The sequence below is a fragment of the Nicotiana sylvestris genome, chromosome 1 (assembly GCF_000393655.2).
Source record: "Nicotiana sylvestris chromosome 1, ASM39365v2, whole genome shotgun sequence".
Taxonomy (NCBI): domain Eukaryota; kingdom Viridiplantae; phylum Streptophyta; class Magnoliopsida; order Solanales; family Solanaceae; genus Nicotiana; species Nicotiana sylvestris.
The window spans coordinates 112,556,033-112,570,703 of NC_091057.1; the positions used below are offsets into that span (position 1 = coordinate 112,556,033).

General features: G+C 40.7%; 1 protein-coding gene across 1 annotated transcript; it reads right to left on the reverse strand.

The window, feature by feature from the left end:
- Positions 1-13,894: 13,894 nt before the first annotated feature.
- LOC138873395 (uncharacterized) lies at positions 13,895-14,278 on the reverse strand. Its single transcript, XM_070151865.1, has one exon. The coding sequence runs from the start codon at positions 14,276-14,278 to the stop codon at positions 13,895-13,897; it is 384 nt and encodes a 127-aa protein (XP_070007966.1).
- Positions 14,279-14,671: the final 393 nt, after the last annotated feature.

A 14,671-nucleotide genomic window follows, 5' to 3' on the forward strand; every position in this document is an offset into this window, starting at 1 on the left:
AGTAGTCCATGCAAACCCTCCAACCTGTGACTGTTCGAGTAGGAATAAGTTCATTGTTATCATTGGTCACCACATTCATAACACCCTTCTGCGGTACACATTGCACCGGAGAAGTCCATGAGCTATCAGAAATGGGGTACACAACCCCGACATCCAACCATTTGATCACTTCTTGCATAGCCTCGTTCAATCTTCTTTGATGCTCCAAGGAAGGCTTTGCATCATCCTCTAAGATAATTTTGTACATACAAAATGCGGGGCTTATTCCCCGAATGTAATCTAGAGTCCATCCAATTTCCCTTTTCCGCTTTTGAAGCACCGCCAAAGTGGCCTCAACCTGTATGTTAGTAAGGCAAGAAGAAAGAATAACTGGTAAAGTAGAGTTTGAGTCCAAGAATTCATACCTGAGGTGTGGAGGAAGTAGTTTCAACTCCAACACTGGTGGCTCCTCAATTGATGGTTTTGTTGGTGGAGTTTTCCGGTTTTCAAGATCCAAAAATACTTTTCTAGGCTCATAAGAATAAGAGCCCATCCCATGTAAGGCATTCACGCACTCCACTCTACTTGCATCCTCATTGACATCAAGATTTAATAACACGTCCTCAAGAGGATCTTCCACGTTGATCATAACACTGGTATCATCCACAATCACAGTTGTGACAAGGTCTACAAATGAGCACACCTCGATGCTATTAGGTTGTTTCATAGACTTGCAAACGTGGAAAACAAACTTTTCATCTCCCACTCGGAAAGTGAGCTCACCCACTTAAACATCAACCAATTCCTTCCTCGTTGCAAGGAAAGGCCTTCCCAAGATAATAGTAACCTCATAGTCTACCTCACAATCTAGAATCACAAAGTCGGCCGGCAATATGAATTTGTCCACTCGGACAAACACGTCATCAATAATTCCCAAAGGTCGCTTCATCGATCGATCTGCCATTTGAAGTCTCATTGAGGTTGGCCTAGGTTGCCCGATACCCAAAGTTTTGAAAACTGAGTAGGGCATCAAATTGATACTAGCTCCCAAGTCACATAGAGCCTTGGCAAAATCCGCACTCCCAATGGTGCAAGGAATGGTAAAAGCACATGGATCTTCAAGCTTCGGGGCCATTGAATGCACTATAGCACTAACTTGGTGAGTCATCTTTATAGTTTCACAATCCATAGAACGCTTCTTTGTAACCATGTCTTTCATGAATTTTTCATAACCTGACATTTGTTCAAGTGCCTCCACCAAAGGCACATTAATAGATAAGCTCTTCATCATGTCAATAAACTTTTTACACTGATTATCATTCTTCTGCTTCGCGAGCCTTTGAGGATAAGGTGGAGGTGGCCTTGGCAAAGGAGCCTTGGCTTTTGGCACAACCGGCTCCGGCATGTCAATTATGTGTTCCCTAGACGGGTTCACATCATTTTGAGTTTCCACCTCGACTTCTTGAATATCAATCCTCACTTCATTGTTCACATTTTCATCAACCACATCTTCAACTACCAAAGGGACTTCGTCATCTTGCAACTCAACATCATCATCCACGACTTGCTTTTGCTTAGAGGCATTCACATCACAGCCTCTCCCACTTCTTGTTGTGACCGCCATAACATGATTGTTCCCACCCTTTGGGTTCATTGCCGTATCACTTGGTAGAGCACCCTTCGGGCGAGTATTCAATGATTGAGAGATTTGGCCTAATTGCACCTCCAAGTTTCGGATAGAGGTGTTGTGAGAAGCTAACTGTGCATCAGAATCCGCATTCCTCTTCATTATCTGCTCGAACATCTTTTCAATTCTACCCATATCATTACTCGAAGAACTAGGACCTTGAGATAGAAGTGGTGGTGGATTGTTAGGTTGTTGGTACATTGGGGGCCTTTGAAAGCCTTGACCCCGGTTTCCTTGGTTTCCATTGTTCCATCCTCCTTGATTATTATTGCCACCCCAATTATTTTTATTACCATTCCAATTCCCTTGGTTGCCTTGATTGTTGTTCTGATTGCCCCAGTTGTTGTTCCCCCAGTTTCCATTGTTTTGTTGTTGATTGCCCCAATTGCCTTGAGGTCTCCACTGTTGTTGGTTGGAAGAGTTTCCCCGTTAGCCTTGATAGTTATTTACATATTGAACCTCTTTACTTTGGTCATCATAACCATCATTTTGAAAACCATCACATGCATCATCAAATTGCTTAGAATTCCCTTGGTTTTATTGCCTTCTTTGCCTTCTCTTGTAAACAAGCATATTAACACCCTCCATGACATTCACTTGGCGATGATTTTGGACTTGTTGTAACTGTGCCTTAGCCAATTGATTCATAGTAGTTGTCAACTCCGCTATAGCTTGCCCATGGTCATGTAATTCCTTGTGCAAATGAATAACCGTTAGGGTCGCCTTGAGGTACATTGGCTCTACTTTGCCATGCAGAAGAAGTGTCAGCCATCTCATCAAGTACATCACATGCCTCATCATATGACAGCTTCATAAAGTTGCCCCCGACAAGCTGGTTCACTATGCATTGATTTGTTGTATTGATGCCCCGGTAGAAAGTTTGTTGGATCATAGCGTCAGTCATATCATTATTGGGGCATTCCTTCACCATCGTTCTATACCGCTCCCAAATCTCATGCAAAGGTTCCGTGGGCTCTTGCTTGAAAGCCAATATCTCAACTCGAAGTGCTGCCATATGCCCGGGTGAAAAGAATTTAGAAATGAATTTATCCGCCAACTCATCCCAATTTGTGATGGAATGGTTGGGGAGTCTTTCGAGCCAATCTAATGCCTTCCCCCGAAGTGAGAATGGGAAAAGTCTCAACCTAAGAGCATCCTCGGACATATTCGTCTGTTTGCTCCCCCATCATGTATCCACGAACCCCTTGAGATGTTTGTAGGTATTTTGATCCGCAGCGCCCGTGAAGTACCCACGCTGCTCAAGTAAGTTCAACAACACATTGGTTATCTGAAAGTTGCCCGCCCGGATTCTGGGTAGGACAATAGCACTTGCATAACCCTGGTTCGGAAGTACTCTGGGAGCCACTCTTGGAGGTGGCGGATGAGGGTCTGGAATATTGTCATTTGGCTTATCATTGGCATTGTAGCCTCTACGTTGTCCTTGAGGTACAAGAGGCACCTCTTCTTGCTCAACATCATCTACCTCCTCCCCCGTAATCACGTTTGCAAGAGGGTCATTAGCGTTGTTCAAAGCCATATTGGTACCTGAGTAGTGACACAAACAAGTAAGTAACAAAGAAGGAAAGAAGAACAATACACAAAACTAACTAAATAGATAGCCAAAACCGTTAGCTCCCCAGCAACGGTGCCAAAAAGTGATCGCAACCTACTCCACACTACTAAAAATTAGGAAGAGAGTGTCGCAATAGCTTTTACCCGATTTGTGGGTCGGGATCGATTTCCACAGAGAGCTAGGAATGGAGTCGAGTATCTATTTAGGTTGGAATTGCGTATTTGTTCCAAATATCACTTCTAATGATTTTTGGGTTTTCTTTATATTCTACTATTATCAAACTACCAATTTAAATTGCTACTAGATTAACTATGAGTAAATTGCTACAAGTTGTATCTAATAGTTTAAAAGGCATTAGGGTATTGGCATACTCCTAGGTGGCCAATTGACGGGTAATTGAACCTAAGGCACGATTGACATTATTGGGGAATATGCTATAACCGTTGCACAATTTTACCCACTCTCACACCTTTCAGTAAAGAGAGTGATTTTGCTCAATTGACTTTCTCAAGACCAATAGGGTAGGCAAATGTGCTCAAACAACTGGGGTTCAAGTCGGGTATTACTCTCTCGAGGTTTAACCCTTTAATTGGGACTATCAATTCTCTTGAGTCCATCCCAATTCCTTGTTGGGTAAATTTCGGAGACTTAGACTCTCTTTCTTAAGAAGAACCCAAGTCAACTTAGCACAAACTAGTATTTGCAACCACTAATTCATAGATTAAACCATGAAATTGACCCAAATAACAAATACTCATAGTCAATCTAACCTTAAATCACAACATTCATCAATTACCCACACTAGAGTTGAGCCAAAACCCTAGCTAATGGGTCTATCTACTCATGCTTGAAGAGAAAAATAGAGAAATAGATGAAGATAAAGACATATTAATTAATTGCTAAGGTAAATACAAATATTCAATGATAAAAACTAAGTAAAAATGCCCAAAATGACTAAGAAAAGTCTTCTCACGAGCGCAACTAACGTCTGATAATATCTGATGCCCTAAAAATGGAAAAAGGTTCTATTTATACTAAGTTGAAAAAACTTTACAAAATTGCCCCTGCGGGGTTAGTGTAGACCGCACAAAATAGTGTGCAACCGCACTAGGCTCTTGAACTTGCTATCTTGACTCTCTGAACCCAGGCTCCGCGGACCACACAAAATGGACTGCGGCCGTAGAGGTCCACCGCAGACCGCAAAAAGTGTAGTGCGGCGGCATTTCTTCGAAGCCTGAAATGTTGAGTCTCTGAACCTCTCTAGTGTAGACCGCACAAAGTGTAGTGCGGCCGCACTAGGCCTGTTTTTCCTGAGTTTGTCTTGTCTTTGGTACTTGTGCAAGTTTCACTCCTTTTGAGCTGATCTTTGACATCTTGTCACTTTGTTGATCAAACCTGTAATCAAGCACAATTTATGAGCCTTTTGGGACTATTTTGTATGAATTTATAATCAAAGCGCAAGCAAGAAGGAGCATAAAATGCGTCAAAATCCCTAGTTATTAGAGACGCACTTCCTAGTTTAAGTCATTGACGCTTCACCCCTAGGAGATGCACTTCCTAGTCAAGGTTTTTCAGGATTCACTTTTAGAAGATGCACTTCCTAAATTGAGATTTTACACCCAGGAGATGCACTTTCTAGTGTGATTCATACAAGTTTTACCCCTAGGAGACGCACTTATTAGTCTAGTTCATTAAAGTTTTACCTGTAGGAGATGCACTTCCTAATCAAGGTCTTTCAAGTTATTCTTTAGGAGACGCACTTTCTAAATGGATAGTTCATTCATAGGAGACGCATTTCCTAGTTTGAGTCATTGAAGTTTCACCCATAAGAGACGCACTTCCTAATCAGGGTCTTTTAAGTTATATTATGTTTTAGGAGATGCACTTCCTAGTTTGGTTCATTCAGGTTTTATTTTTAGCAGACGCATTTGCTAGTCAAAGTTTTTGGTTTTACTCATAGGAGACACACATCCTAGTCTAGTCTTTAGTTTACTCTCATCATTGCATCAATCGTATAAGTGGTTTACAATATTGCTAACAACTCACAAATCTTCCTAGTGCAAACTGGGGTAGAAAAATTTCTTTTGTTCTGTCTGTTTTGTTGTAATCAGGAGCCCACCTGGAGAACAAGGGAAAACGAGTCAAGTTTCGAGGGAAAAGTAGTGCAAGTATTGGAAATTAGGCACCCCTTGGAGAACAAAGGGAAAGCATGTTCAAAGGAAGACGGTTCAGGTTCAGCAATCATGAGCCCACCTGGAGAAGCAAGGAAAAAATGGTTCAAGTTTCAAGGAAAAACAATGCAAATGTTGGTAATCAGGCGCCCACTTGGAGAGCAAGGGAATACAGTTCATGTTTTGGTAATCAGGTGTCCACCTGGAGAGCAAGGGAATATATTTCAAGTTTTGGCAATCAGGCGCCCACCTAGAGAGCAAGGGAATATAGTTAAAGTTTTGGCAATCAGGCGCCCACCTGGAGAGCAAGGGAATACAGTTCAAGTTTTGGCAATCAGGCGCCCACCTGGAGAGCAAGGGAATACAGTTAAAGTTTTGGCAATCATGCGCCCACCTGGAGAGCAAGAGGATACAGTTCAAGTTTTGGCAGTCAGGCACCCACCTGGAGAACAAGGAAGGCAGTTCAATGTTCAAGGAAAAACAGTTCAAGGTCAGCAATTTGGCGCCCACCTGGAGAACAAGGGAAGGCAATACAAGTTTCGAAGGAAGATAGTTCGAGTATTGGCAATCAAGCATCTACCTGGAGAATAAGGGAATTCACTTCAAAATGCAATTCAAGTCAGCAACAAAAGAAGCTCGCGGTAAGAATGCGAGTCAACATCCTGAGATGATCAACAGAAGTTAGTCATAACCCAAAATAATAATAAAAAAGGGCAAGAAGTGAATCCAAATGCAGAAGTAGATGAAAGATGTGAGCTGTTCAAGACATGACTGAAGTCACAAGCATGGTATGTCTGGTTTTGATCCGAAAAGATGAAGAAAAATGAATTAACACCTGCAACTAGCAAGCGTCAAGGTTCAAATCCAAAGTCTGCATGAAGAACCATTTAAGACTCAAGATCAAGCTTCAGAAGACTTATAGATAGGAATCTTGTAACTCATAGTTGACATGCTTAGTTAGTCTTTTTCATTTTTCGATTTTGATGTAATAATAGGACCGCGGACCAGAACCTCGACGGAATGGCACCTCGATCGGCTCTCCACCTCCGTATACTCCATCATCTCACTCACTTCTGAACTACACGTGACTTGATTTCTTTATAGCCAAGGATATGTAGGCAGCTCAGATACCATGGCTCGGTCACATTCCCCTTTCTTTTAGTTTTGTTCTCCCTAAATAAGGGTCGGGTCAAAAACCTGTCTAGTCGTTCTTTGTCTGAAAATACTTCGTATTTCCAGTCAAAGAGGGGCAGCTGTAGACATGCGATTTTTGACCCTCCTCAAGATTTTTCATATTTTAGCACGTAATATTTAATTTAGGCCTAATATCGCTATTTTAACTAATTTTGACTCCTCTACTTTATTTTACTACAAGAAAATGAAAATTACAAAAAAATAGTTTCATTAATATTTTGTAGTCATTTTTAATCTTGAAAATACCAAAAATAGTTTTGTTTTAATAGTCAGTCTTATTTTAACAGTTATTTTACTTAAGAAGGACTAATTAATAAATGAGGTCTTATTTTAGTCTCATTCACGGAGAAAGAATAAAACTTGGGCTCGAGCAACCCATTTTAGGCCTAATTTTTGGATCTAGCCCATAACAACCCAAGTCCAATACCCACTAAACTAACCCTAATACCCTTAAAGCCCTAAAAACCTAGTCTTTAAAAAAGGAGGACAATCAGCCGTTTGGAAAAGGAAGCTAGCCTAAGGAGTTGAAAAAATACAAAAATGACTAGACCTAGAGATATACAGTAGCGCCACAATTCTCAATAGAGGAGGACCCCCATGTAGCTTCTTCATCGTCTTCATTGAGACAACAAGAAAACTCCATTGAAGCATCAACCATAACATAGCCATGGCTTCTTCTTCAAAAATAGAACAACAAAACGCTGAAGACCTAGATGCTTAAGGACCTTATCAGCGCGCGGAAGACCACGGACCTTCAACCATACCTCACGTGTGAAAACATAGCAGCTAACCTAGGACTAAGGATCAGTAGCCGCTGAACACCAAACAACGACCCCTGAACGCTAATCATCCAAACGACGAACCCTCTGCTTTTTCCATTAACCAAGTTCGCCGAAAAATGGGCTACACCAGCTAACGATCTTCAGTCGCCAGCTCTCGTCCTTTCCACGACCGCCGCTGCCGGAGGTGATGACCGGCGATGGCCATGACTGTCACTCCTGCGCTTAACCATTGTTCATGTCATTTCTTTCCCCTCTACTGTCATTATTTCGCCGGAGCCGCACCATTGGCGGCAAATGAACAGAAAACCGACGATAGTCGTCAAAACTGCCAAATCTATTTTTGCCGAGTTGTATCGAAAATAACATGTTAATGTCGTCTGAGGTCTTGGTTCGAGGTTGACGTTCCGAGGTTTCCATCGTTGGTCTTGTTTCGGTCAGTTGGTTCATGCTTCTTTTTTTCTATTTGATCATGCAATTTTGTTTTATTAAATTTTACGAGATTTTTGTTTGATCATGCGGCAATTGGTTGGTTCATGTTATGAATGTTGTTGATTATTTTTGTTTGCATCATTGTTGGTCCAAATTTGTTTTAACTAATTTATTAGTTTATGTTTTCTGGCTCAAATTTATGGTTTAATACCAAGCAAGTTTGTGAATTGTTTAGGCTAAGTTTGTCATGCATTGTTTGAATGGCCTTAGGGATTGGATATAATATGAAAAATAAAATTAGACTCTTAATATTTTTATCACTTATATTTCGTTATATTCGTAGAAGATGCTTTAGGCGCGTTTTAAAATTGTTATCGTGATTATGTACACGTTCGCGGGATATAATTATGATTTTTCTAAAAATAAATTGAGGTGTGCCATCCAATCACATAGTCTATGGCCCTCTACATAAATACAAAATTAGTATAGAGAATGTCTTGAACTTTCGTAGTTTGCTTTAGGTGCATAAATTGAATAATTGTCATGGCTACAGGTACGATTCTCGTGATGTAGTTGTGATGCTTAATTTCTAAAAATTCGGGGGTACATTTATGTGACCCGGACCCAATTTAATCTTGTTAATAAAATAAACATGTTGTAGATCGTAGGTACGGTTCCCGTGACATGATTCACAAACATATAATCAACAATTGGATTATTAGAAAGCAGTTTAAAAGGAATAAAAATGCATATAGGTTTCAATGATGTTTTAAAATCAAATAAATAGGCCAATAATAACAGTTGCGCGACCGTGCTAAAATCACGAAACTCGGGAATGCCTAACACCTTCTCCCGGGTTAAAAGAATTCCTTACCCGAATTTCTGTGTTTCGCGGATTGTAAAATAGAGCCAATCTTTCCTCGATTCGGGATTTAAACCGGTGACTTGGGACACCGTAAAATATCCCAAGTGGCGACCCTAATTTTAAATAATTAATTCCGTTTCGATTGTCACTTAAATTGGAAAAAACTCCCTTATACCCTTTCGGAGTAGAAAAAGGAGGTTCTTGACCTGGGTGGTTCCTTCATGAGCGGTTTGAAATGCCTTCCATATTTCTTTGGCAGTTTCTGAAGCTGAGACTCTGTTGTACTCATCAGGTCCTATGCCACACATCAAGATCTTCTTGGCACGGTAGTTTTTTTCTACAGCTTTTCTGTCAATGTCATTGTACTCTCTTTTTCCTTTAGGCACCAGTTGCTCTGTTTCTTCAATCTTTTTCATGGGAACATGTGGACCATCATATATGATGTCCCATAGCTCTGAATGTTCTGCCATAATGAAATCATGCATCTTGATCTTCCACCAGCCATCGTATTGACCATTGAATCTGGGAGGTCTATAGGTTGATTGTCCTTCTTCAAAGCTTGCTGAAGTGGCCATTAAGGATTTCTCCTAGGTGTTAGCCTGATAGGAGAAACCTGCTCTAATACCAATTGATAGCCTGTATGAGTCTGCCAAACTATAGAGTACCTGGTTCTCTGCGAGCTAATGCTTAGAATGCAGTAACTGTTGAATGTAAAGAAGGCAAGAGATTTTCTACATGGAAAAATCCCACACAAGGGGATAAAAAACCACGACCTACACCTGTAGGCGTTAAACTCACTAACTTGTAATCTACCTATTACAAGCCACTTTACAATACTTCCGATTGCAAAGGCTTCAAAATAACTTGTGATGCACTACTATAAGCCACTCTATAACTCTCCTAGTTACAGAGGATTTAACTTATGACTACTACTAGTCATAACATAAACTCTAAGGTTTACGAATTTTATTTGTTCCTAAATAGAGCTTCTAAGAAAGCAAACTAGGAATTACAATGTAGAGCAATTAACAAGATTACAACTCAACTATGGACAAACATACGACTTTGCTAGAAACTAATCCTTAGTGGAGTTATCTTCTGGTTCTTGACGCACCAGTGACTTCAATGCTAGATCAATACTTCTTTTGCTTGAGAGAATATCACTAAATGCACAAAACAAACGTATTTTGCACTAGGTTGTTTTATCACAAAAGATATCACAATGGGTAGTGATGTCAACTCTTGGTGTACTTCTTCTCAGTGAGAAGTGACTGCTGCACTGTCTGCACAGCCACTTCTGGCAGTTGCGTTCCAGATGGATAGTGAACTTTGTACTTCTATCAGAACATGCCTACGAACCTGGTCCTGATTATGTTCCTCAACTGTATGGTCACTTTCTTCTGATATGTTCTGGCTGTGCACTTGACTTGTGCTTTTGTCAGAGAATCCCAAGGGAGCAGGTTCCTATTGTGTTTCTCTTTATATTGATTGCGTACAACCACTAACTTGTTCTGTTGCCGGAGATGTCTAAAGGTCCAACACATCGGGTCCCTGTTGTGTTCCTGCCTAAGGTAGCCTTTGAATAGTTTACATGAACTGTGTATCCTGTGGGATAAGATTCTCTATCTGGTTCTTAACAACAAGTTTGTTAGATCATCAAAACATAGGAAACATAAGGCTCAGTTATTGAAAACTCATCAATTTCCCCCTTTTTGATGATGACAAACTTAGGCATGACGAGCATTTGTTTAGATCAAAATTAACAGTTAACCATATGAGAAATGAGACAATGAGAGCAGCAGTTCCCCCTAAATCTTAGACCCCTTTAACCCCTTTAATCTATCACCAGTACCCAACCAACACATACCCCCTAATCTCCATAAAGAGCACAAGCAGGTAATGAAGCATAAAGAAGTCTGATACTGCAAGCTCATGCCACATATGTGCACACAATATACAGAAAAGAGAAGCCAAAGGAACATAGTATTGTACAAGCAATGAAAGGGAAACTGTTTCATTAATGTTTACATTGGACTAAGTAAATCAGGAGCAGTACTAGTTAAGATCAACATGCCATCATACCAAACAAAAAAACAAAAGTAAAACAGCCACCACAGAACGTTGGACCAAAAGCAACTTGACGCTAAGAGGATCCTAGGAAACACTGGAGGAATGAGGCTTAGAGGAAGAGGCAACAGTGGTTTTGAGAACCAGGTCTAGTCTAGCATTTGCAGCCAGTTGTTCTTCAAGTAATTGAACCCGTAGTTTCTCATTTTACTTTCTCATTCGGTGACTTCCTCATGTACAGAATCAGGTCCCTTAGCTGCTTGGCTGAGCTGAGTTTCCAATATGGCATTTCGAGCCCTCAACCTTCTCAATTCCTCAGAAGCTACATTTTGAGCATTTATCAGCTGAGATATGGTCGAGAGGCTCCCACCAACTCTTTCTATACATTCACATTCCTCTAGAGTGGTATTTGAGAATGACTGTTTGCATGTGCCCACTCTGGGATTTCCTAAGGGGACCTTGTAGAATTTGAACACTTGAGTCAGGAGAAAGCCATAGGGTAACCCATGATTTCCTCCTTTAAAATTTGCCACTTTCTACATGTGATCAATCATGATGGCAGGCAAATTAATTGGTACATACTCGTCAAGTGCTTCCATTAGGACCATGTCCGATCTTGTAGCAATGGAGCGCCTCTCAGAGTGGGGTAAAAGTACTTTATTGACCAACTTGAAGAGAAGCTGGTACTCAGGAAGCAGCTCCTTCTTATGCACATGTTCCCCTTGTTGAATAGCTTGTTCTTTCATAATGGCTCGCCGAAAGTTTACTCCACAAACACCCTTAACTTAGTTCATACCTTCACACGGGATTCTGAGAACCTTACCCAATGTTGAAGCATCTAGCACAATGTCAATTCCATTTGCTAGAGCACAGATGTGGTCCCCCTCAATAGTGAAAATAGAAGCGTAGAAAGCTTGTACTGCGTCTTTGTACACTAGAGGCATTCTTTCTTCAAACAAGTGTTCCCATTGTTGAAACTCCACAATCTCCAGAATTTGACGCATCCCTGTCATTTCCGAAATAGCTGGATCAAATGTGCGTCCCCACAACACTTTTTGAGTTCTTAGTCTCTGTTGCCAGAGACCACCGTCATTGACCATGGACCTTAATGGAACAAGTTCCTTCACAGTTTCCTCCCTTCTTTTGCTACAACCTTCATTAGACTTTCCTTTCCAGCTTGCTATCCCCACAGTATTGTCTTTAGACATAGCTAGCTCAGTCTTACTTCGTTTTGACTTGCTCCTATACTTCACAGATGACCCTTTCTGTTTCTCAATAGTTTTAGTGGCTCCCTTTTCCATGGACTGTTGAGTTGTCATAGGTTGTTGTACTGAAGAACCGGGTTCTTTGGACGCATCTTTATCTACTTGGTTTATTGTCCCACTCTTGATGAAATCCTTTGGATTCATTCTCATCCTTTTTCTTGGCTTGACACTCCTTTTACTTTTCTGAAATGAAGACTCCAAGTTATCTTGCTATAGTGACCTGGTAGTGAAGGATTTTTAGGAAGACCTTAGGATTTTAGAGGGAATGGGAGGTACAGAAGTAGGTTTGCATGGATGAGGAACGGGTTCATCAGAAGGCTTTTCTGGGAACATCTCACGAGTCAGAGACTCTAGGAGTTCTGCAGTTCTTGCATTTTCTAGATGCAAGATCTCTTCCATTTGATACTCAGAAGAGAAATAAACTTCTTCATTCGTTAGACTTTCAGGAGCTATGGCCATGATATTGTGAGCTGCTTCTTTTTTAGGTGACTCCTTGAGAGTCACTATGTCCAACATGGAGGAGTTTATATACTGGTTAGGATCATCCTCACGAGCTTCTGAAACCAGAGAAGTGAAACCTTCTGTATGTTCTTTGGAGAAGTCAAAGGATTGACTGGACATAGGGTTCTCAAAATAGCGGTAAGCAGGGTTTAGCAGAAATGGAAAGTCAGTAGGAGTGGATAAGAGACTAGAAGTGTATAGAGTAGTAGAGTGCATGAGACAGTGATGATCTGAACTTGATTTCAAGGAAGGAAATGAAATAGGGACGGTGCCAGAAGTGGTAGACTGAGACGATTATTCGATCACCATTAGATGGATACTTTCCAGACAGGTAGATTAGAGAGTGTGAGAAATGAAGAGTGAGTCCTAGCTGAATAGTGAAAGAGAAGGTTCATGACTTGTCGTAGGATGGAAGAAAAGATTTATTGGAAGAAGGTCTAATGATGAGTGAAGAAAGAAACAGAATCTGAATAATCCTAGAGACGACGGTAGGTTTGTGGGGAAGTGGTGCCGTACAGAGGAGGTGAAAGGATTTGATGGACAAGACATGATGCACAGACCTTGAAAAATTTGGTGATGTGCCAGCTGAATTACAGGACAATTATTACACAATTTTTGTTAGAGAGAGCATGCAAAAATTAACCTCATTACTACTAACTTGAGATACGAAAACCTGATGCCGGAGCAATCTTTTTGAACAAGATTTCAACAGCTCCCTTTTTTTGCAGCTTATAACGTACTTTTAGCTTTAGCTTCTATGCCTCTCCAAGTTCTATGGTCAGGATCTCCTTATCATTTACAAGACTGTAATAAGCATCAATTAAAATATTGGATAAAAACCTTAATTTTTTAGATGAGTAGGATTTCAGATTTCTCTGAACATCCCTGAAGTTTACCTCATCATCTTCATCTTCTTCATCATCATCATATGACTGAGCCATCAACGCGAACAGTGAATAGTACTTTGTTGCTTCAGTTTCCACTGTTATCATGGAACTATTTTCTACATATGATTCCCTTTAGGATTCACTTGAGGAATCTCCTCACGCGGCAATAGCTTGCCTAACAATATTGTCTGCAGTATTTTTTTAATTGAATATTTTTTCTGAAACCGGGTTCCTTTTTCCTACTTTGTCAGGATTTTGCTTGTACTGCTCCTATTTCGCGAGTGGGCAGTCTTTGATGAAATGCCCCGGCTTTCCACATCTGTGAGAGAGATCGTTGTTCCTTATTTTACTTGAACTGCCCCACTTTGGTATACCACCGTTTCTTCTAACCATTTTTTGAAATCTCTTAGTAAGATAGGCCATGTCACTATCTTCATCACTTTAATCACTCCTTTCAGCTTTGAGTACCAGGTTCTTTCCTTCTTAGGCTCCCTTCATTCATTGTCCTTCTTTCTCTTCATTTCGTACATTTTTAGATTACCAATCAACTCATCCATGGTCAGCGTCTGTAGATCTTTAGCTTGCGTGATGACATTTACCTTACTTTCCCAAGACCCAGGTAGAACACTGAGAATTTTTCTTACAAGTTTGTTTCTGGGAATGACATCTCCAAGCGAATGAAGCTCATTTATGATGGAGGTGAATCTGGTATGCATGTCTTGTATGGATTCATCATCCTTCATCCTGAACAGCTCATATTCTGTGGTGAGCATGTCAATTTTGGATTGCTGGACCTGGGTGGTTCCTTCTTGAGCAGTTTGCAATGCCTCCCATATTTTTTTGGCAGTTTCACAAGCTGAGACATCTATTGTACTCATCAGGTCCTATACCACACATTAAGATCTTCTTGGCATGGTAGTTCTTTTCTACAGCTTTTCTGCCAATGTCATTGTACTCTCTTCTTCCTTTAGGCACCAGTTGCTCTATTTCTTCAATCTTTTTCATGGGAACATGTGGACCATCACATATGATGTACCATAGCTCTGAATCTTCTGCCATAATGAAATCATGCATCCTGGTCCTGATTGTGTTCCTTAACTGTATGGTCACTTTTTTCTGCTATGTTCCGGCTGTGCACTTGACCGGTGCTTTTGTTAGAGAATCCCAAGGGAGCAGGTTCCTGATGTGTTTCTCTTTATATTGATTGCGTACAGCCACTGACTTGGTCTGTTGTCGGAGATGTCTAAAGGACCAACACATCGGGTCCTTGT

What these genes read in the sequence shown, in the direction of transcription:
- LOC138873395 (XM_070151865.1), bottom strand. Translation starts at nt 14,278, where the DNA reads ATGAGTACAATAGATGTCTCAGCTTGTGAAACTGCCAAAAAAATATGG.